Source organism: Leptidea sinapis, chromosome 44 (assembly GCF_905404315.1).
Source record: "Leptidea sinapis chromosome 44, ilLepSina1.1, whole genome shotgun sequence".
NCBI classification, from domain to species: domain Eukaryota; kingdom Metazoa; phylum Arthropoda; class Insecta; order Lepidoptera; family Pieridae; genus Leptidea; species Leptidea sinapis.
This window is the reverse complement of record NC_066308.1, coordinates 7,853,541-7,877,523: the sequence shown is the minus strand read 5'-3', so window position 1 is coordinate 7,877,523 and position 23,983 is coordinate 7,853,541. Positions and strand designations below refer to the sequence as shown.

The following is a 23,983-nucleotide window of genomic DNA, read 5'->3' as shown; positions in this document are numbered from 1 at the left end:
CGGCGCGGGCGGGCCAAATTTAGAAAATAAAAGAGAGCGCGGGAAGCTTCGAAGCGTGAGGGCGGTATTTATTTTCTTCTTTAATTTTAAATTATATTTCTTTATTACTTTTTGAAATTATTGTACATATTTTTATAGTTCTGACTATTCTTTCAATTTTTAAGATATTTAATAGTAATTGCCTAGGTGTTCCGTAAGTTTTTTTAAGTTTTGGCGCTAACTTTCGCGCTATGTCTAAGCGAAAGAAAAAGGAGAAACCTCCTGATGAGGAACTCCATTTGTTCTCTTCTAGTGAAGAGGATAATGAAATAGAAAATGAAGCCACCAAATATAAACCATACATGGTGACTGATTAATTAATGGAAGATATCCAGAAGATAACGCGGCAGGTTATGAATTTATCGTATTCATCCAAAGTAAAGAGGAAAAAAAACCTATCGGAACACGCGATATGCTAAGCCTTAGCAATTGTTTCCAACGTTTTGTGAAGGGAATTAAATATTTAAAAAAAATCAACAAATTTAAAATCGGCGTAATCTTTGATAAAGCCAACTTAGCTAATGCATTTTTAGATAACTCTTCATTCTTAAAAGAACAAGACATTATCGCATCAATACCAGCTTCATCCACTGAATTGACTGGAGTGATAACCTCTGTACCAATTGATATGTCTAACAAAAATATTTTTAAAGCGCTAGCATTAAGCACAAAAAAAAATAATTAGTGTCAGACGCAAAATGAAGCGTGAGAGATTTAACAATACATTTTCATTGCAGCCTACTCAGACTGTTGCAATCACATTTGCAAGCTCCACTTCTCTTCCAGACTATGTCTATCTGCAGATGTGGAGATTGGCAGTATTGCCATATGTACCTGCTGTGAAGCAGTGTTACCGATGTTTAAGGTATGGACATCTTGCCAAATTTTGTAAAAATGCTGAAAGGTGTTCAGTTTGTGGTGATGGACATTCTTTCAAAACTTGCACCATCACTGTAGAAAAAGCAGTATGTGTTCACTGCAAAGGGGAATATTGCTATTTCGGGCAAATGCCCTGTAAAACAACAAAAAATCACAGAAAATAAAAACAAATTTATTTCAAGACCTTACTCATCTTTATTTAATGAAAGTAATTTCCCCAGCTTAAATAAAAATCCACTAGATATCTCTAAATTACTTTCAGACAAGAAAGTAATTAATTTGATAACAGAATCGTTAATCAGAATTATATCATTAAATAAAACAGAAAATATGGCAATTAACAGTCAAAATATTACAGATATTTTACATGCAACATTAAAAAACAATAACACCTAACATTAATTAGACTCTCAAAGTATTTTTTTTATTGACTAAGAATTTACTGAAAATCATTTTTTTTTTCACTTCAAATTCAATTTCAACACCTTAAATATTATGCAGTGGAATGCTCAAAGCATTATGCATAATAAAAATGTTTTCAAGAAATTTCTTAGTGATAAACAAATTCACAAAGCTTTAATTTCAGAGACCTGGTTAAAACCTTCTATGAAACTTAGTATAAAAGGCTATACCATTGTGAGAAATGACTGTGGTAATGCTCATAATGGTGTGGCTGTTATAGTTCATAATAGTATTCATTTTCAAAATGTAATTACTTCATATGATGATTCAATACAAAATATTGTTATACAAATACAAATTAACCACAAATTAATATCAATAGTAAGCTTCTATAGTCCACTCCACGTTCCACTCCTAGTTTTACAAAATCAAAGTTGAATAATTTAATAAAGTCCATTCCTGGTCCAATGATAATAGCTGGTGATTTTAATGCACATAATACTCTTTGGGGTTGTGGAAGCACAGACACTTGTGGTAGAGATATCTTAGATGTCATGGAGGAGAATGACTTGGCACTTTTGAATGATGGAAGTCCCACTACAGTTGGCTCAAACAGTTGGAGGCCGAATGATTTGACAATGGTATCCTCTTCATTACTTTTATCTTGTGAATGGAAGGTCTGCAATTCCCCTTTAGGTGGATATCATCTTCCCACTGTAACAGAATATACATTGATTATATTAGTCATTTACCAAAGTCATCTCAAATCATCCCTTATCATTTCAATTAAAAATTGGTAGATTGGCCTATGTACAAAGAAAATATTAACCAGTTAGTTAGAAAATTTGTAGTGGATGCAAATGATCCATTAAATTCATATAATCAATTATGTGTTACTTTACTTTCTACTGTTAAAAATTCATTGCCTAAATCAAGAATTAACAATAATAATCTAAATAGTAAAAATATTCCACATGATAAAAGTAAGAAAATATTCTTGCCTTTACCTTGGTGGAATGCAAAATGTTCAAAAGCTGTTGATGACTGCAAACATGCCTATTTTATATTCAAAACATACCCTACTTTACAAAATTACATTTCATTCAAAAAGGCCCAAGCTTTGAAAAAAGTTGTATTAAAGAATTAGTGTCGACTGGCTTGGTTCCTATGAGTAGAGTGTGGGAAAAAATGCGAAAGTTTAATAAAACTTATAACACAAGAAAACAATTCATTAATGATGATTGGGTTACAAATTTTCTTCATAAATACACACCTGATACAGTAGAGAACACTTCTATCTCAAATAGTAGCCTTAAGTCATTGCCCTGCAATTCATATCTGACTGATAGCTTTACAATAGTTGAATTACAGGCAGCTTTGAAATCAAGAAAGAATACTGCTTGTGGACTTGATGGCATATCATATAAAATGTTACAGTTGTTAGATACATCAAACTTACAAATTTTTTTGGTAATTATAAATTTACTCTGGAAATTTAACACCATACCTTGCGAATGGAAAGTTGATTGTTTGGTACCAATACTTAAACTGAACAAAAACCCTAATGAGGCAGATTCTTATCGCCCAATTACTTTCATCATATTGTGTTGGAAAAATTTTTGAACAATTATTAAAACAAAGGATTGAATTTTATGTTGAACATAATAGCATATTACCAAGCAATCAGTTTGGATTTCGCAGTGGTCGCTCTGCCAGAGAGAGTCTTAGCCATTTATATTTGGATATTGATGATGCTTTTCAGAACAACAAAGTCTTAGTAGCTTAGTAGTTGGTGCCTTCAACAATGTAAATTTGCATATTCTTTCATCCATTTTAAGTTCACTCCAATTTCCTGGAAAAATAATAGAATGGATTTTTTATTTTCTAAATGACAGAGAAATTTTTGTTAAATATAATAATAAATTGATCGGTTCAAGATATTCACATAAAGGTGTAAGTCAAGGTGGAATTTTAAGTCCCCTTCTCTTTGTTTTATACATATATAGACTAAATCTTGAACTTGGCTCTGAAGTTACTAATCTTCAATTTGCTGATGATTTAGTGGTTTACTTTTCAAGTACTAATATACAAAGCACTGTCAGTGTACTTAACAATGCCCTTAAAAACTTAAATTCATATTTTAACTTTCTTAATTTGGATATCAGTCCTGCTAAAAACAAAGTTATTGCATTTCATGCATTTCTAACCAAGCCCATCAACATTTATTATAATAATCATTTAATTCCAAAAGATAAAACCACAAAATTTTTAGGAGTAATTTTTGCAATCTAATTTTAACTGTGTTAATATATTGACTATCTAACAAATAGGGCTTTAAAAGCCTATAATATACTCAAATCTTTAGCAGTATACCAAAAATACTATTAACACTTTACAAAAGTTTAGTATGGAGCCATTTTGAATATGGATATTTGTGTTATGCTCATAAATCATTACTAGTGGAAAAACTAAATAAAGTCCAAAATAGATGTTTACGGGTTATCATGGGTGCCATGATTTCAACACCCATCATTTCTATGCAGGTTGAAGCAAATATACCACCACTTAGTCTGAGGTTTAAATATCTCAAGTACAAGTTTGTTCTAAACTTGTTATAATGGTTCTTATTTAAGTAAGTTTTGCCTTATAGAGATAGTCATACACCACAAATTAAAATATAAAGAGGATGTCTTCAATGGTTTATCAGACTTTGTGGGGTATCAACAAATCTACACTAATGTTGCAAAAAACAGTGAGGCAGTGGCAACTGCTTTCTATGATGTGACTACAGAGAGAGGCTTAAGGCACAAGTTACCTGAAAAATTCAGTATTTTCTCAGCAGAGTCTTCGGCAATATTAGAAGCTCTGAATTATATCCAAAAGCAAGTCTCTAATAAATGGGTTATAGTCACTGATAGGATGAGTGTTTTACAAGCTTTAGATAATCCTGGACTCAACTCTAAAACAAATTACATCATTCACGAAATTCGAGAAAAATACTTTCAATTATCCTTTTCAAAAAATATAGTATTTTTTTGGACACCTTCACATATTGGTGTTATAGGTAACGAAAAAGCTGATTTCCTTGCCGAATCCATCACAAACGACTCTTCAACCTTACCTTTTACCTTCATACCTTTTTCTAATAAACAGATTTCGCCTCCACAATCTGATCTTCTAATCTGTATTAAGAAGGAAATTACAGAAAACTTTAAACAACATTGGTATCAAGCTATTGAAACAAAGGGTAAATGGTATGCTGAAATTAATTCAATTGGTATTCCTTGGTTCCAACCAACACCATAACAGAAAATTTTATACGGTTTTGTGTCGTTTACGTCTGGGCCATTGTCTATTTAATGTTCATCTTCATCGGATAAACCTTATCCCATCTCCAAATTGCAACTTCTGTAATTCCAACGAACCCCAAAGTCTTCACCACATTTTCTTCGAATGCCATAGTTACTAGTTTTATACTTGATAGGATTGTACTAATTGATCATCTACTTAGCATTTATAAATCATCAGATAATATCCCGCGCTCTCTTCCGCAACTTTTATCAAATAGAGATTGCTTCCTGGCAATCTACGAATTTATTCTTTCCACTGTGAAAGATTTGTAAAAAGTGTAACATACCTATGTATTGAATTGTCCGAGGCTTCTACCTCTAGACCCTAGAGTATAATATTTACTAGTTATGGACATGGTTCAGTCTATTCACTATTGATACTTGATATTGTAATTTAATTTGTATATATTTTAGCACTACTACTTAGGTAAATTTTAATAATTATATATTATCTATAGGTAAATGTGTTACCTGCATAACGTATGGAAATACAGTAGTTTAATATATTTTAGTATTATTGTAATTATTTTTATATATAGTTAAAGAGGTAGACAATAGTTTAGTTTTAGGTACTAAGTAGTATAGCTAAATAGTTATTAGTAGCATATAATAGTAGCGTAGCAATTTAGTAAATAATAAATTGTTATTTGTTATATTCATATCTCGTATATTTTATATCGACATTCGACATGACATTGACTTGAAACATGACAGTGAAAGTCAGAAACAGAAGAGAAACTCGCTTGAGTTATGTATTAACACTGAAATGACATTAAATTATTTGAGACCCCAGTCCAGACGGGAAAATATAACTAGAGACTTGGCTTCGGCCTGATAAACTGATATACTTCTGAATTTCAAAACAAGAGACTTGGCTACAACCTTTAAAAAAAATATGATCGGACTTGACATAATATTGCGAAGAAACTGATATACTTCTGAATTTCAAAACAAGAGACTTGGCTACGGCCTTTAAAAAATATGATCGGACTTGACATAATATTGCGAAGAAACTAAAAGAGAAAAAAAGCATTAAAAACGACGAAGTAATGGCCCTTTGCCTGTCCTAATATTGGACGAAAAAAAATATATATATATATATATATATATATATGAGATAATATGTCAATGTCAATCTATCCCAGCGGAAACTCCATAGGGAGTGCCGCTTGCGCCTCTCTCTCCCCATGAGAAGGTCGCCTTCGATGTAGGCTTAGAGGGCACCTGCCCAAAGCCAACTGCAGGTGGTGTTTAGTGGGTAGGCACCTAGGTTTCACGTGAGTCCCACATAACCAACGCAGACTTAGGCTGCGTTGGTATGCATGAGCATTCACTACCTCCCTCCCGTCGTTATCCCGGAGGGTAGCCCATTCCCTTGCTTGGGCGCAAAAAAAAAAAAAAAAAAAAAAACAATGTCAATTCACAATTGTAAATTGTCATACGGGCGGCGCGGGCGGGCCAAATTTAGAAAATAAAACTTAGAAGTAGAACAAGACAAGTAGTTATAAACAAAATATTATGTATTCAAAATTGTAAATTAGGTTACTTTATGAAAAGAATAAATAGAAATTTATTTAAAATGGCAACAGCTGCAAAGAAAATAAAACTATCTGCACCTACGAGTAGCAAGGAAAAAAAACTTGAGAGTAACCTAGGTGATTTCATTACAAGCATCCAAAAAAAGCGGGAAGAAACTGCAGATTCAATACTGAACTTCAAGTTTAATAAGAAACGCGTAAGAATAATTTCGCAGGAGCAATTAGTTGCTGATCAATGCGAAGGTATCATATATTGGATGTCCAGAGATAGTCGAGTTCAAGATAATTGGGCGTTTCTATTCGCACAGAAGTTAGCTTTAAAAAATGAAGTACCACTACATGTGTGTTTCTGCCTAATTGCTAAATATCTAGATGCCTCTGTAAGGCAATTTCATTTTTTAATAAAAGGTAGGGAAGAATTTTGTCATATGTATTTATAACATAAATTTTTTATACTAGTCATTTCTAATTTCTTATGAATTCTGGGAACAGGCTTAGAGAAAGTTGCTGAAGAGTGTAATCAGCTAAATATATCGTTTCATTTGCTGGAAGGCAGTGGTGCGGATGCTTTACCTCAGTGGGTTGTTGATCACAAAATTGGGGCAGTGGTGTGTGACTTCAATCCTTTACGGGTCCCCATGAGCTGGCTTGAAGGTGTTAAAAAGAAACTAAAGAAAGATGTTCCATTGATACAGGTGATATACTATTTTTCAAATTTTTTTACTTGAGTATGAAGAGATACAAGTAATAGGATCACTTGATGGTATGTAATCACCACTGCTCTCTACATCAGTGTTTCCCAAACATTGTTCCACATAATACACACTTATTAATAGTAAAAAGGTTATAAATAGTAAAATGTGGTAAGCTCGCTGCTTTATATTAACCAATTTATATACCTTATGAATATTTATGATACATCAATCAATAGTAGATAATATTTTTAAAACAAGGTGGGAGAGTTCTACCCCGGCATTTTATTTTGATGGCCCGTAACTGACTTGTGACCCAGCAAGTGGGAAACACTGCTCTACATCATTGTGTTGCCAGTTGAGTTTATACTGTATTGAAGTACAAGTATTGAAGATAGTGGGGCAATGTAGGGGTAGTAGTTTTTGATGTTCAAATTTACAATAAAAATATTTGAATTTGAATTCACATTAACTGATGGTAAAGAAATGACTTATGGTTAAGGTTGAGCTTCAATGAGAAGCAGCATGAAAGTGATTGCCACTCTTTTAAATCAATACTTACAGCTTCAACATCAACAAATTATTTTAATCTTATGAAATCCGATTTCCGATCTGAAAAATCATCAGATACAAAAAGCCAAGAGTGCCATAGAGCACACTATTCAATCACCAAGATCTGGCCCTTATTTTGTGTATAAGATGGTTTATTTTGCATGGTCTTATAGCTTGTTTCAATAGCTTTCAGATTCATTCGCTCAAATCATCCTAATTATGAGAAATCTATTAATACATGTAAAATAATATGCATTGATAGAACGCTGTGTGAATGCCATAATCACGCCATTCTGAGGCATACCGCACGATCAGAGTTTCCCGAAATGGATGTTAGGAGGTTAATTACAGTCAATATGAAATGAGAGTTATTGAGTTCAGTAGATACATAAATCCACACACTCTGTAAATAACTATTTAAGGACGTTAACTGATATTAATATGTTGCTACCGCTTCTATTGCGTGTCATCATTTTAATTATTACCCGAAGAGACTCTCATTCACTCTCTGAATTTTCATAACATACAATCAGACCATCGCCGATTTATGATTCGTTCAACACACACCGTATGTCTTTGAGAAAAATAGTATACTGTGCCCGAACGGATTGCTCACAATATGTTCATGAAGTCATAGTCGCGACGCCTGAACAGACATCTGTAACAGTTAAGTGTGTTATGTTATGTTTTAAATTATTATTGTTTTTTTGCAGGTAGACGCCCACAATGTTGTACCTTGCTGGGAGGCATCAGATAAACAGGAGTACTCCGCTAGGACTATAAGAGGCAAAATTAATTCAAAACTCGATGAATTTCTCACGGAATTCCCTCCAGTTATTAAACATCCATATAAAAGCAAGTTTGAGCCAGAGGTAATAGTTTTCATATTTATTATTTAAAAGTTTCTTTGTACCTGATTCGCATCCCATAAATATGAAAAATATAGAGAAGAATAAAAATAAAGAACTGTTTAGATTTGAAAGAGCTACGTCTCAAGTGAATACCCTAATATGCAATTATTGGGGTTGAGCTGGTTATCAACTGTAAAGTAGATCCTATAGATGGAGCCACAACCTGAGAGTTGAACAAGACATACCAAGACTTACAATTGATGTGTCACTCAAACGGTTGGCTCGGTTGGTAACAGTGCTTGGACATAAGGGGTCAAGTCCCACATCCTTCGTTAATTTAGGTATAAATTACCTTTGTTTATTTATTTATTTGATTTTATTCATTTTTTATTATTATATTATTTATTTATATACTTTCACTTAAAATAAATCAGAAAGCTATAATCATGGTTCTTGTTTTAAATTTTAGCCTATAGATTGGGAAGATGCCATTGAATCTCGAGAGGCAGATAAATCAGTTGCTCCTATTGAATGGGCTGGTCCGGGGTACCTTGAAGCTATGAAAACACTTAAAAGCTTCCTTGACACAAGACTGAAGATATTTGCGTCCAAGAGAAATGATCCAACACAAAATGCACTGAGTAACTTATCACCATGGTTTCACTTTGGTAAGCTTTTTCTTCAAGACTTAAATAATAATAATATTGACACACTTTTAAACGAATTATCTTTTTTTATGGAAAAGTAGGACAAACGAGCGTATGGGTCATCTGTTGTTAAGTGATCACCGCCATTTCGAGACCCAGTATTCCGATACTAGGCGAGGCTTTAAAGTGTTGTCGAAGAGCGGTCGTACGACAAATGGGGTATTTTTAGTGGTAAACGCGCAAACTTGAGTCTTGTGGGTGTTAAATTTGACAAGGTTCAATTTACCCTATTCCGCGACCTGCTCAAGAGAGGACTCGATAGAAGACACAAGTTTCTCTTGCCCCAAATAAGGCATAGCCTGTGCTATGGGTTGCAAGACAACAATCTATTTAATACAATATACTTACTTAAACATACATAAATACATATAAACATCCATGATTTGGAAACAAACATATGTATTCATCATATAAATGTTTGCACCTACTAGGATTCGAATCCGGGACCTTTAAGCTTAGTAGGTTGGGTCGCTAAGCACTCGGCTAAATAGGTTGTTAAATGCTTGTTTAATTTTACAACACATCTGAAATATTTAGAGTCTGTTGCTAACATGAAGAAAAAAATAGACACAAAGAAGATATAATATTAGGCCAATTGAGCAATGATTCATCACAACTGGAGAAGAAAGTACCAAATTCAATGTACTGTACCTCAGTACAAACCATTATTAATTAATTATGCATTGTAGAAATCTTTAATATAATGTAAAAAGTTCAGGCTCAGTTTGTGAATCCCCTTAGTTCTCAGAATATAACCTAACATGGCCAGTTGAGGGTTATACATCATATTCCACAATAATGAAGCAATTACATTATCTTAATATATATAAATTACGTGACACGTTGTAAGTCCGCGATGGACTCCTAAACTAATGAACGAATTTAAATAGGGATTACTTCATGGAGTGCAGTTTGGTCCAACTTGAGAGATAGCATAGTTTTTATTTCGATTTGGACCCATAATAATTTTTATTTCCAATATTTGTTTTATATGAACATATTTTCTGTGATAGAATTTATTGACGCACGGTTTGACAGTTCTAGTGTTGTTTCACAATTTCATTATAACATGGAGCATATTATGTTACAATGAAATGAAATTATTGACAAATTCATCAAAAACAGTATTTTATTTATTATGTAAAGAACAACGTCTGTCGGGTCAGCTAGTTTATATATAGAATATTCAATTCTTCAATAAAATACGATATTACTAATTAAAAGTTAGTTATGTTCTTTCAGTTGAACACAAGTTTATTATTAATAATTATTGTAACAGAGAATTTGAAAGATTACACAGAATTTTTCGTACATTCAAATCCATATAAAGATATACAGTACAAAAAAGTGTGAGTGCACATGAATTGCCTGACGATTTCTCCATAGTCATTGTAGTTACATTAATATTTTTCTCAGATGTTGATATTATAGCGTTTTTTGCTGTCTTTGATGTTTGTATTTTATGTCAGTCTTATGTTAATGTCTACGGTAAGAGCGCTTTCGCACTACGTCTGGACCGAATCCCATCCGTACCCGTGAAAAACGGAAAGAGAAAGGCGTATGGTATGGCATAGGGGCTCCTGTTTCCGCAATTAGACCACTAGCATGGGTCCATTTTGCGTGCAGTAATGGCCAGTTACTCCAACCAGCCCAGCTCCTTCCAGAAGTTCAGAACATTCCTGGGGTGTTCGCAGACTTCCTGGAGCGACCTCGTATTGGTTAAGCTTTTTGCCCGTTGGTTGGCCACCCCCGCACATTCCAGGATTACGTGAGCGACCGTTTCGTCTTCGGCCAAACAGCCTCTGCACTTAGGACTGTCCGTTACAAGAGAAAGTCGTAGAACTATGTCTTACGGTTGAAGGAAAGAAATCGGATGACGGAAGCAGGATCTAGTGCGTATGGTAGATCCATAGAAATAGTTCGACGACTACTTCGGACCGTATTTTCACGGATGCGGATCGCATTCGGATCGGATGAAGTGCGAAAGCGCTCGAATGCTACAAATGTTAGTATTTCTTAATTTAGAGGTTTTACAAATATTGTGTATTTATTATTGTATAGAAGAATTGCCACCAGACTGGGCTGGGTTTCTTTGTTACAGTCTTATTGTTTAGTTTAATTATTTGATACAATTTTTAACCGACTTCAAAAAGGAGGAGGTTATCAATTCGAACGGTATTTTTTTATGTATGTACACCGATTACTCTGAGATTTATGATCCGATTTACGTAATTTTTCTTTAGTTCGATGCAGAATAGATGCCATTTGGTCCCATAATAATCACGCGTAGCAAGTGTAGGTACTTACTATTACATTTGGCTTTAAAGCTATCAATATGTTGCACATATAAATAATAGTATTTTATAATAGGTAAAGGTGTATTCAATTAAATTTTAAGTTATTTGATACTTTACAGTTCTTGAATTCGGTTTTTTACTGCCTTATTAGCTTTGCCTTGTTTCGAAGAAGATATTTTTTTTTATTTATATGACATAGCCACATTTGAATAATATATTATGAATAAAAATAGAGTTCCCAACGCAAAGAATAAAATCTCCCATACTTAATAAACATTTCTTAACAGATTATAAAGAACACAATAAGGCTTCATAATATTTTAAGTAACACACGTAAAATTATTTTCAGGACAGATATCTGTGCAGAGAGTAGCGCTATGTGTCCAGGAATTTAAGTCCAAATACACGGAAAGTGTAAATGCATACCTGGAGGAGGCTATCGTGCGGAGGGAACTCGCCGATAACTTCTGCTTCTACTGTAAACATTACGACAGTGTTAAGGGTGCGAGCAACTGGGCACAGAAGACTCTGGATGATCACAGGTAATATAAAAAATTGTCCTATCATATATGTATATATACGGTATGGTTTGCAAATATATGAAATAAATGAAAATGCAAGTCATACTGGTCCACAGAAGTATAGTAAAATTAATAATTAAATTAAAATCCCTAAATTATAAAAGTTAAATTTTCAAAGAAACTAAATATCAAAATTGAATTAGAAAAAATATAACAGTCTGTTTAGACTACGTACTATGACCCTGGAATTGGCTGTTACTTCTCTGCTTAAACCATAACAAAATTATTAGCGAAGAAATGAAAATTGATTTAAACATTTCACTTGAACTTTAAGAAAATTAAATGAATTTGCTATTTCTAACGGATCTTCAATTATTTTACTACCAATAAGTATTCGATTTATCTCTTCCTTGGGAGCGTTTATTTTATCATAATTAGATTTGACAATGTTCCTCCATGTTGCCTTGGATTTATTAGTAGCACAGTTGATTTGATAAGTGTTCTGAGATTTTTCAGTTAATTTTATGATTTTGTTTAACCGTTTAGTGTATTCTTTTAGTTTACTTTTATTATTATCACTACGGTTTTTTCTATGTTGCCATAGTAATGCACGTTTTTTCTTAGAACAATTTTTAATGCCTTAGAAACCCAACTTGGTCGTTTTCGCAGATAGGTTTTTATTTTTATTACTGGAAAACATAATTAATAGAAAAGTATAAATAGATCGTAAAAATGATTAAAAGCAGACTCAGGATTGTTAGTCTCATAAACCTCATTGTATCTAAGACAATCTAGATATTCTCTAAATTTTTCCAGATTTTCTTTACTATAGTCACGTGCTTCTGAAAACCAATATTTCAAACAGTAGCTTACTTTAACCGGACACGATAATAATTGCGCCGTATGATCAGATAAAGCACAGTCAAAAATGTTTCCTTTGCGCCCTTTAATATTATGGATAAAATGATGAATGCAACATCCACTGATTAGTCTTGTAGGTCCATTAAAAGCTAGTTTAAGATTAAATGTTTTTAAAAGCTAAAGAAAAGTCCTAGATACTTTGGGGTCATTAAGAGTGTTGATATTGAAATCACCGCAAAGAATAATTTTTACTATAGCAGAACTCTTGTAGGAGAGAATCAAGCTTGAGAAAAAAAGTTTTTGGCGGTCTATAAATTCATAATATTATAATTTTATGTCGTAAAAGTTCCACTGCACAGCATTCTATTATATTGCTGTGACCAATTTAGTAACGGGAAGAGCTTTAAACTTATGTTGCTTGTGAACATAAGCCCCATATCTATTATTTCTTGTAAAATGAGCTCCTATAGTATAATTAGTGATATTAAGCAAGCTGGTATCGTGCATTGTCATGTTGTGCTCAGTGATGCATAAAACGTCAACTGAAATTTTTTTACCAATAAAAGAATGTAACATTAATACTAGAATAATAAATAAAATATGATTTATTGATGAGTCCATTAATATTCCGATGCATTATATTAATTTTATTGTACATGAAGAATGTCAGGTCTCGTGGACATAGCTTATCGGTAGCTTATTATTAATATTAGTTTGCACGTTAGCATTGGAAAACTGTTTATTCAGCTGTTGGTCATCTTTAGGAAGATTTAAACCAGATTGTTTTGATGGTAATAATAATAATTTAAAGTAATAGGGGATTGTCCCCTTTTTCTCTCAACCCATTGAATTAGGTTTATGCTAATTAAGTAAATATTTTTGAGAATGAAAGTAGTACGGGATGGTCCGCTTCTTATATGTTTTTCCCTTGTTATTGGATTTTATAATTGTTTTAATACCGTCTATATATATTTTATAGTGAATATAGTCTAATTCTATGTTTATTTTTGAGCACAAGTCTCTTATTCGGTTTTCCTGTATATTTCTTAGATTGTAATTGTAGTTTGAATGAACAAAACTACAGTTTTTATAGTTTTGTGTTATCAATTTTATATATTTTTTACAAACCACAGTTTAGGAATTGATTTTCATATATATTTACTACAAAAACTCTAGTGTTTTTAGAATAGATAAAACATGGCTAAGCTCAGAGAACAATTTATAGGGTATTTGTATCGTGCCCCAATTACAATTATTACAATATCATGTTTAGAAACATTTTTATAGAAGTTTTCACAATTACTTGATATTACTGACGAATCAGCGAACGGTTTTATTAACCCATAGATTGAGTAAGTATTATTCAACGAATTTAGCCTACTTTAATGCAATGCACTCGACAAGTCACATAGTTATTGATCGCCTATTATGAAAATATTAGGTATTTTAGAAGTACCCTCATTGATCTGTTGCTTCCGAGGTGGGAGGAGTTCGTGATAGAAACATTGTTTATTTACAAATATTAAGTTTTCAATTTCCTGGTGTGCAATGGTAAGTTCTGCATTAAGTTTATTGATTAGGTGTTTAAGTTCATGTATTTCTTCAAAGTCCATTAATGTTCTGTCAGGTGCACTCTGTGTTGAAATATTTATTATGCTGCGATTTAGTATTGAATCATCGTCAGATAAATATCTATGAAGATATTGGCTCAGATAAAGTTTTTGATAAAGGACGTCTAGTTGTAACATTTTCCATGGTCGTTTATTTTTGAGAATAAGATCCTTGGGTAAAAAAAAGGTAAATTGTCCTTGTCTTATAAACACCTTAGGTAGGCTTTGACCACGAAGACAGACCCTTGAACTCGACACTTTTTTTTTTCGAGAGGAGGAAAATACGTTTACGTATTTACGCCCCGGAACGGGGCGTAATATGTCGGACACGAGTGTACGCGCAAGCGGACACCCCATACCGACTAAAACCTCCTATTTGCTGTTGGCCCTGAAGGCTTTTACAGCGACATAGGACGTGGGCCGTGGAGGCCGCAAAGACTACGCAACAACAGTCGCGTTGCGTCTCCTAAGGAGACTCGAACCTCGGAACGGCTGTGTGGGAAGGAGAGAGAATGAAGATGAAAGATGAAAAGTTGAGAAGAACACACTCGCCGGCGAGTGTTTTGATGTTTTGTGTAATGTATGTAAGTGTGTATGTATGTGTTTATGATTGTATGTATGTAAGTAGTGTAAATGTTTGTGTGCATGTATGTTTGTGTCAGTTTGTGGAGTGTGTTTGTGATTGTGAAGGTGGTGTATTTTGAACTCGACACGTTAGTAAGTCACTTTTGAACTACTCTAACGGTCGAAGGAACTAATTGTTATAATTTCGTCTTTTTATCACTGCATTTTAATATAGTTTAACAGAATAATTTATATTTCAAGTAATACTCACTTGCATTATTTATTTATTTATTACACTTTTTTGACACCACATTAACAAAATATAACTTAATTACTAACATACATAATTACATGATATGGTGCAAATGGCGGCCTTATCACTATATAGTGATCTCTTCCAGGCAACCATTTGTAATACAATAAAAGAGAAAGGCAGTACATTAAAAGGGTAAGAAGTGTCAAAAATATAGACACACATAATATATACTATACTAAAATATAGATAAATTTATAAGAAAGTAAAATATGTAAAAAGTAGGAACAATAATTAACATTTCAGAATTGTTGAATTATGTTGGTGGATACATACAGATAGATTCTATCAAATAGAGGACAGATAATGTTTTTTAGTTGATTTTTAAAGGATGCTAATGATTGTGCTTGACGGATAGTAAGCGGCAGTTGATTCCAAAGAGTGATGGCATTAATGGTGAAAGAAGAGTGATAGCTATCAGATTTATGTAAAGGAACATTTAGTATTTGTTTCGCAGCAGAGCGCAACGAAAGCTCATGCTGAGACCCTAGTAGCTCAAATCTGTCTTTAAGGTAAAGAGGAGTGTTTTGGTGAAAAATTATGGAGTAAAGAAGGTGTAGAATGTGGGAATTGCGACGTAGACGTATAGGAAGCCAGTTAAGTTTTTTTCGGTAGGAGGAGACATGATCGTATTTACGTAGGTTAAAAATGAAGCGAATACATAAATTTTGTAGGCGTTCGAGTTTATCCAGCTGCGCCTCGGTAAGGTCGGGATAGCAAATGTCTGCATAATCAAGAATGCAGAGCAGGCAAGTCTGCGCAAGACATATTTTACTAGGTACTGGGAGAAGATTACGTAACCGGCGCAGGGATCCATGTGCGGAGAAAACTTTTTTACTTAATTCATTCAGTTGCGTCTGCCAAGAAAAATTTGAATCTATATGTAAGCCTAGATTTTTGACATTACTACTAAAAGGGATTAAAACATCATTGACACGAGGTCTAGGCAGTACATCCCAGTCAATTTTAGAGATCAGATGTTGCCTGCCTATGATAATTGCCTGCGTTTTTCCTGGATTTATCATTACACCATAATTTTTACACCACTCGCATATGGTAGCGAGATCCTTATTAAGACTATGAACTGTAGATTGTAAATCAGATAACGTGGAGTGCCTATAAATTTGAACATCATCAGCATATAAGTGGAAAGAAGAATTTAGATTGCTAGTGATAGAGTTTATAAATATTGAAAAAAGCAAGTGAGAAAGGACACCTCCCTGTGGAACACCGGCAGAAACATGAACCCAGGATGATTGTATATCCGCAACTTTAATACGCTGTCGTCGCCCTATCAAATAGCTATGGAACCAACTCTCGGCATCTGCTGATAAATTTAAAGAAGATAATGATTTCACTAATATGTCGAAATCGACAGAACCAAATGCGTTACTAAAATCAAGTAAGGTTAAGATAGTAAGCTGTTGGTTATCCATAGCGAGACGAATATCGTCCGTAACTTTGACCAAAGCGGTCTCGGTGCTGTGTCCAGGACGAAAACCTGACTGCACGGGGCTTAGAAGACAGTATTTATTAAGGAAATAACTAAATTGTTTATAAACTAACCGTTCCAGTAATTTAGAAAGGAAAGGGAGTATAGATATTGGGCGATAGTCGCGAAAAGTCAGAGGGTTTGAAATTTTTGGTAAAGGAATTAAGTGAGCTTCTTTCCATGTTTCTGGGAAAGTATTAGATTTAATCGAAAAATTAAGGATGTGGGTTATTATAGGAAAAAGAATGAGGTTTCGTGGGATTATCTTGAATGTTTATAAGTTATTAAATTTTGTTGTCAGATTTTAAAATTAATCATTTTAGATTAATTACAGTGTGAATCTCGTAACTAACACTCTCACTTAATTACTTCACTGTTTCACAAATATTTTACTACTAAGAACTTACTTAATTATATTTCTAACACTTTAAAATACGTAACACAGTTGACAGGCCGTTCATGCGTAGTTCCTTACACACCAACGTTTTTCCTATAAATGAAACCACCATTGTAAATGAAATAATGTGGAGACCAAAATTGACAAGCATATTCCAGAATACTCCTGACATACGCATAGTAGATAAATTTAATAGGTTCTATATCAGAAAATAGTTTCCACGTGCGCAAGGCGAAGCCCAGATTTGTTATGCTTTTTTTTACTATGTAATCAATATTGCCACAGAGTAACAAAGTACACTCCCGAGGTCGTGAATAAGATTGGATTTCTGTAGAAGTGTATCATTTAAGGTGTAGTTGTATTCAAAAGGCTTTGATTTATTATAAAATAGGTTGTAGATAAAAATAATAAAATAGGTAGTAAATAGGATGTATTATAAATAATATTTATTATAAATCCAAATCTTTATTTTTTGTTTTATCTGAAAACATGCTCATTATTTAGACCAATTATTGTCTCTTGCAGGAAGGACAAAAGAACCCACATATACACACTAGAGCAGCTGTGCAAGGCGGAGACTCACGACGATCTGTGGAACTCTGCCCAAATACAACTGGTGAAGGAGGGCAAGATGCACGGTTTTCTGCGGATGTACTGGTGCAAGAAGGTACTGGAGTGGACTCCTAGCCCGGAAGACGCTCTCAAGTACGCCATATACATGAACGATCACTACAGTGTGGACGGTCGTGACCCCAGCGGGTATACTGGTAAGGAGTAAAAAATACAAAATTTTATTTAATTATTATTCCAACAAATATCGTTAATGTGTACAAATATGTTTACAAAAACTTAACAAATTATACACTAAAACCTTCCTCGACAACCACGCTATCCATTGGTAGTAACAACATGAAAATCGCGTCTGTTTAGACAACGTACTTTGACCCCGAGAAGCGACAACGTAGCACACAAGCGCCAAATCGGCTGTTACTTCCCTTTTATTAAACAAGCTTAAGAGCTTAATTTTTAAGACGATTAGCGAAGAAATGAAAACTGATTTAAAGATTTCACTTGAACTTTTAGAAAGTTAAATTAATAAATAAGGTAAGGCATCCACTTGGATTCACTAACACATATCCCGAAAGCTAGCGGAACACTGATTCTTGAATCAACATTCAACAAACACTAAAATGGCGAAAAAATAAAGGCGTTAATAGGGTTATTCGAATGTTTCAATATTTTTAACAATTATTAATAAATTAATGAATGGATAAGCTTTCTACAAAATTGTTTATATTTGTAAGTTCAATACTTATGAAACCACTGTTTTCTGAGTGATTTCCTGAGCAGCGAACAAGTAAGTTGGTACGATTTTTGATAGTTTGCTTTCAAATTACAAACAAGTAATAAATTGTTACTGTTTGGTTCTTCCTTATTCACAATCATTATCTCTAAACTACTACATAATTTATAAAAACAAAATTACGAATATGTTTAGTTTTAAATACCTAGGATGTAGTATTTTTACAATAATCATTACAGAACAATATTAAAATTAACTTAAACAATTTATTGCTTTTCGATTACAACTTCCTTTAAGAAATCTAATAATCGATAGAAGATGTACCCTACGCCGTACGAAGTTCGACCTTGCCTTTGAATAGCGCCGCCCGCGACCGTCAAAAAGTTACCCCAACACATGTACTACGCTACCGAAGAAAAACCGCCGTGTGTTGACACGTGTATTTTATAGCCTAAAGACATGGTCGGATTTGGTACGGCCGGACCATAGGACGGTCCGGTGGGCGTAAGTGCACGCCTCGCGCCAATTGGTCCGCCGTCGTACTCAGTACGGTCCGGACGGTAATAATAATGATTTTGTGCGATGGTACCAGACCGCGACTGATGGTTCGGCGGGACCAAACCCGACCTGTTTTGGCTATAAAATACGCGTGTCAAGACACTGGCGGCTTTTCTTTCGTAGCGCTGCTATTCAATATATTATATGGAATATGGTCTGGTACCAGACCGCGTCTGATGGTTTGGCGCGACCAAACCCGACCTGTTTAGGCTATAAAATACGCGTGTCAAGACACTGGCGGCTTTTCTTTCTTAGCGCTGCTATTCAATATATTATATGGAATATGGTCTGGTACCAGACCGCGTCTGATGGTTTGGCGCGACCAAACCCGACCTGTTTAGGCTATAAAATACGCGTGTCAAGACACTGGCGGCTTTTCTTTCGTAGCGCTTCTATTCAATATATTATATGGAATATGGTCTGGTACCAGACCGCGTCTGATGGTTTGGCGCGACTAAACCCGACCTGTTTAGGCTATAAAATACGCGTGTCAAGACACTGGCGGCTTTTCTTTCGTAGCGCTGCTATTCAATATATTATTTGCCCTATACTTTCCCCGGGGCGTAAAAAGAATAGGGGAGTCCCAGGCTCATGGGTGACGTAAGAGGCGACTAAGGGCTTTTTAGAAGTGGGAGAGTCACGCTGCCGTCTTTTGACGTCAGCACAATCGGGCCAGACTCATCCGGGCTAATTACCACACTCGCACAGAATACCGACGTGTAGTAGCGGCGTAGTGCCGCTATGTTTCGCATAGGTAAGTGTCGAGGACCGGAGGCCACAAGTTAGGATATCATCCTCACCATCTGGATGTGGGGCGGTCCTCCACAGTACGGTTTTCAAGGAGGTTTCTTCCACGTACTACAAAGCTGTGGAATGAGCTTCCTTGTGCGGTGTTTCCGGGACGATACGACATGGGTACCTTCAAAAAAAGCGCGTACTCCTTCCTTAAAGGCCGGCAACGCTCCTGTGACTCCTCTGGTGTTGCGGGAGATTGTGGGCGGCGGTGATTACTTAACACCAGGTGACCCGTCCGCTCGTTTGTCCTCCTATTCCATAAAAAAAAAATTGAATATGGTCTGGTACCAGACCGTGTCTGATGGTTTGGCGCATTCAACATTTGCACGGCAAGCCGGTACCGCCGCCTTATAATTTTGAAATATTGAAGTTCATTAAACGACTGACCCAGTTACCTAATACAACAGTAGTTACGTTTAAATTTGCTCAAAATGAAAAGTCATTTTTTGACAAGACCAATGCACGGATTTTGTTAATTTTTGGTATATAGTCAGCAAATATGGTAACAAGTATGTACCTACATTTATTTCATATATGCGAGTTATATATATACTTTGTTGATGGCAGGATGCATGTGGTCTATCTGCGGCGTGCACGACCAGGGCTGGGCGGAGCGCAGCGTCTTTGGCAAGGTGCGCTTCATGAACTACGACGGCTGCAAGCGGAAGTTTGACATCAAGGCGTTCATAGCGCGATACGGCGGCAAAGCGCACAAGTACGTACCCGCCAAGTAAACAAACGTACTTGCACCGGGCTGTTTGACTTTAACATGACAATTTTATATAAATAGTAAGGCCAACAAGATGAGATAAAGAATGTAAACAAAGATTCAGGTGTTCAAAACATTTTCATCTTTAAATAAAGATGAAAATGTTTTGAAAAAATGAAATTGTACATAAATATGTACAATTTTTAAACAATGTAATTTATATCGCATTCGTCCTTGATGTATGTATTTTTTAGTAATTTAGCTATGTAGAATTGATGTTTAAGGTTTATTATAGAGATTCTAAGTACAAAGTGACGGATTGAATAATTCTACCGTTATCATAATACATAATACTGACACGCTTACAAAATTTCAGACAAATGGGTTGTGTGGATGAGGTCATCTCCTTAAGACGCATCACATGATAATCCTGGTTTAAAACCAGAACTCTGCGCATTCTTATAGTTGGAGAAGGCCTGTGGCATGTTTTGTATAATAGATCTAACAGAGAGTGAATATGACAATATTAAAATGTCTCTTGTTCGCCGATGATCATGTCATATTTTGTCATCTTAGGTAGGGAAACGCCAGAAGATGGTTACGGTTTCTCATGAGTCTTTAGAGAAAGAAAGCATGAAAATCTACACAATCTGTTATTTTTTTTAAAGTGATAACCCTCACAAATCCTCACCCTCAAATTTATAAACAACATTTATATACGATGCGGTACAGGAACCCGTGGCCTCTCGCGTTCCGTGCGAGTCTCTTCCACTGGTCCAACCGTTCGAGTGACGTATCGTTGATAAATCTTGTATATGTCTTTTTCAACGTTAGAGCTTCATCTACAGGATCTACTTTACAGTTGATAACCTGCTGAACCCTCAATATTTGCATATTAGAAGATTCACTTGAGATGTCGCTCTTGCAAATGTAAATGGGATTAATTACACACTGAGAGTTGAACAAGACAAATACAAGATTTATCAACGATACGTCACTCGAACGGTTGGCTCAGTGTAGAAGCACTCGCGCGGAACGCTAGAGGCCGCGGGTTCGAGTCCCGAGTCGTTGATATATTTTGTTTATAAATTTTATTTGTGTAATGGTATTAAAGTTAAAGTGAGTAAGACAAAACTAAATGATATTTGAGAGAGATGAATGTATGGTGAGATAATCGCACAAGTGTATATTTATTTTGATACTGTAAGCCTATAAGGGTTATAAAGAGAGTGAAACTAGGTAACCAAGTAAACATGGTGTTGCACGCGTAAAACTGGGTCTGCTGTGTCAAATTTTTTCTCACAAACTATATTAGCAAAACAGTCCGTCCGCTGCACCTGTTTTTGTGTATGTATTTGTTTCATTTCAAAAATGAGTTCCGACGTAGTGCATCCAGCTTTTGTATTTATTTTTATGATCTACTAATGTAACATCCCAAAAAACCGGTTTTTATTTTATCAGTAAAAAACAAAGTATTTTCCTTATCCATTCCATCACAATCAAACCAAATAGAATTATCGCTAGCTACTAATGATAGATACGTCTTCATTCATTGAACAAAAACAAATTATGCGTTAATTTCCCTCCCCGCAGGCGAACGCGGGTGTTGTTATCCATTTCTCGCGGTAAACATGTTAAGGTGATTTATTTAACAAAACTGTTAAGCCACGCCCCTAATCTGTTTATAAAACATGTTTTTCTGTTAACAAACATGAAAACACGACACAGGAGACGCGGTTTTATACGAAATCAGACTGTTTCCAACAACGTCTAGCTGTTATTCGGGGTGATTGTTTACTATGTGTTGTAGTAAATATTGGTGGTGATAGAACAAAATTACGTCAATTTTCTTCGTGTTAACGCTTGCATTAATACGCATTGAAGCAGTAGTATTGCCGCTGTGTTACTGATAGGTATGTACTTAGGTGATAGTTATATGAAACGCGTGCGAACAGAGTGAACGTGGTTTATTGACTCAAGTTCGTACTCGGTATAGAGCAGTGGACAGTGGTAGCAACTTTGTAACCAACTTAACAACATACACGTAAGGTGGCTTACCTAGCCGTCAACCTGTCCAATGAAGCCTCTTCATCAGCCGGAAGACGTCCACTGCTGGACAATGGCCTTGCCCAAAGATCTCCAAGACGATCGTTCCTGCGCTGCCCTCATAGAACGTATTCCGGTCGGTCCATCTTCCGGTAAGTGGTCGCCGTTCGAAGACTTTTCTGCCCCAACAGCCATCTGACCGTCGACCTATGTGTCCTGCCCTCTGCCACTTGAGTTTCGGAATCATTTGGGCTATGTCGGTGACTTTGGTTCTCTTACATACCCCCTCCATCCATTGCCCTGTGAGCTACCATGAGCTATCTCATCAGGCCCATTGTTAGCGACCACGTCTGCGTATCGTAATTCACAGGCAACACTGGTTCAAAACCTTCTTGAAAATGCCTCCCACTGTAGTCCATTGAAATGTTACAATTTAAGGACCTAATATTGCAGTATTTGCCGTCTTCATCAATATGATGTGTGGCTTATAAAAAAAAGAATAAAAAAAAAAATGCATTTCTTAGAGGATTTTATTATTGGAACATGTGTGGGGGTCAATAGAAGCTTAACCCCAAGTCTGTGGGGTTTCTGCCCTTGTGCCCCGGCGGCCATCTTGGAAAAAAGGGGGCAAACACCTTTTTCGTTATATCTCGGAAACTATGCGTCCTCCAAAAAATGTAAAGCTCATGTAACATTTCAATAAACTATTGGTTAAATAGCATAATTTATCAAATCTCGCATAAATTCAGGTGAACTCTGTCGAAGTACAAATAGTTTGTACCTAATTCTCTTAAAAATGTCTCAGCCCATCGACCCAATAATAGCTACATTATGTTCTCTGTATTTTATATTATTAGATGTTTTAACCCAGAGCACTGTTAAATAGTTATACGATTTAATACATAAGTTATTGCAATTATTAGATATTTGTAATTGTATGACAATCTTTTCGAATCGAATTAATCTTATTATGAGGGATAATTAATTAAGTTAATACTGTTTTAAGATTGTAAATAAAGTACTTTTTTGATTGTTGAATAAAGAGAGCACTACTTATTAACTGATTTTATTTTTCTTGTTATTTATTAGTTTAATGGCAAGTTTTACTTAAGGAATGTTTCGGTGATTCTTCTGGTGTTGCATGAGAATGTGATCGGCGGTGATCACTTAACAGCAGGTTACCTTTACGCTCGTTTGTCCTCCTCTTCCAAAAAAAATACTAAGTACCTGGATGTATTTACAAATTTGACTTAGGTACCTTTCGGTACATATGGGATGTGTTTTTAGAGCTTGTTTATGACATTTTCATGTTGACCATGCAATTGATGAGAAGCTGCCAGGGTCCTAGGACTGAGGCTATATCATGATGATGGAGTGAGTGAAGGAAATGAGTTGTTTAACAAATTATTTAATGTAACATTGGAGATGACAATAAAGGTTACCTATACAGTAGAAATCCATATTGGATCTTAGGACAAGTGGAATGAATTGGGCAGGTTAAGGTAAT

The 23,983-nt window shown here is 35.0% G+C and overlaps 1 protein-coding gene and 1 long non-coding RNA gene across 3 annotated transcripts; one reads left to right on the top strand and one right to left on the bottom strand.

Annotated features, from left to right (window-relative positions):
* Positions 1–1,099: 1,099 nt before the first annotated feature.
* LOC126977332 (uncharacterized) lies at positions 1,100–5,454 on the bottom strand. Of its 2 annotated transcripts, none has more exons than XR_007732185.1 (3): positions 5,142–5,454; positions 2,997–4,926; positions 1,100–2,034 (listed from the first exon to the last, which is right to left on the bottom strand). It is a non-coding gene; the product is annotated as an uncharacterized LOC126977332 (long non-coding RNA). The 2 variants fall into 2 exon arrangements; XR_007732184.1 differs by lacking the exon at positions 5,142–5,454 and having other exon boundaries at positions 2,997–3,172; positions 4,136–5,132.
* A 674-nt stretch (positions 5,455–6,128) lies between these two features.
* On the top strand, positions 6,129–23,536 carry LOC126977253 (deoxyribodipyrimidine photo-lyase). The gene is made up of 7 exons (XM_050825991.1): positions 6,129–6,616; positions 6,701–6,903; positions 8,166–8,324; positions 8,773–8,971; positions 11,657–11,849; positions 17,591–17,832; positions 20,289–23,536. Exons 1-7 carry the CDS (start codon positions 6,220–6,222, stop codon positions 20,453–20,455), a joined length of 1,560 nt encoding a protein of 519 aa, XP_050681948.1. The 5' UTR covers positions 6,129–6,219; the 3' UTR covers positions 20,456–23,536.
* Positions 23,537–23,983: the final 447 nt, after the last annotated feature.

What these genes read in the sequence shown, in the direction of transcription:
- LOC126977253 (XM_050825991.1), top strand. Translation starts at nt 6,220, where the DNA reads ATGAAAAGAATAAATAGAAATTTATTTAAAATGGCAACAGCTGCAAAG. An exon ending in AAGATGTTCCATTGATACAG is followed by an intron (nt 6,904 to 8,165) that starts GTGATATACTAT and finishes GTTTTTTTGCAG; the next exon opens with GTAGACGCCCACAATGTTGT. An exon ending in TGACCCCAGCGGGTATACTG is followed by an intron (nt 17,833 to 20,288) that starts GTAAGGAGTAAA and finishes TGTTGATGGCAG; the next exon opens with GATGCATGTGGTCTATCTGC.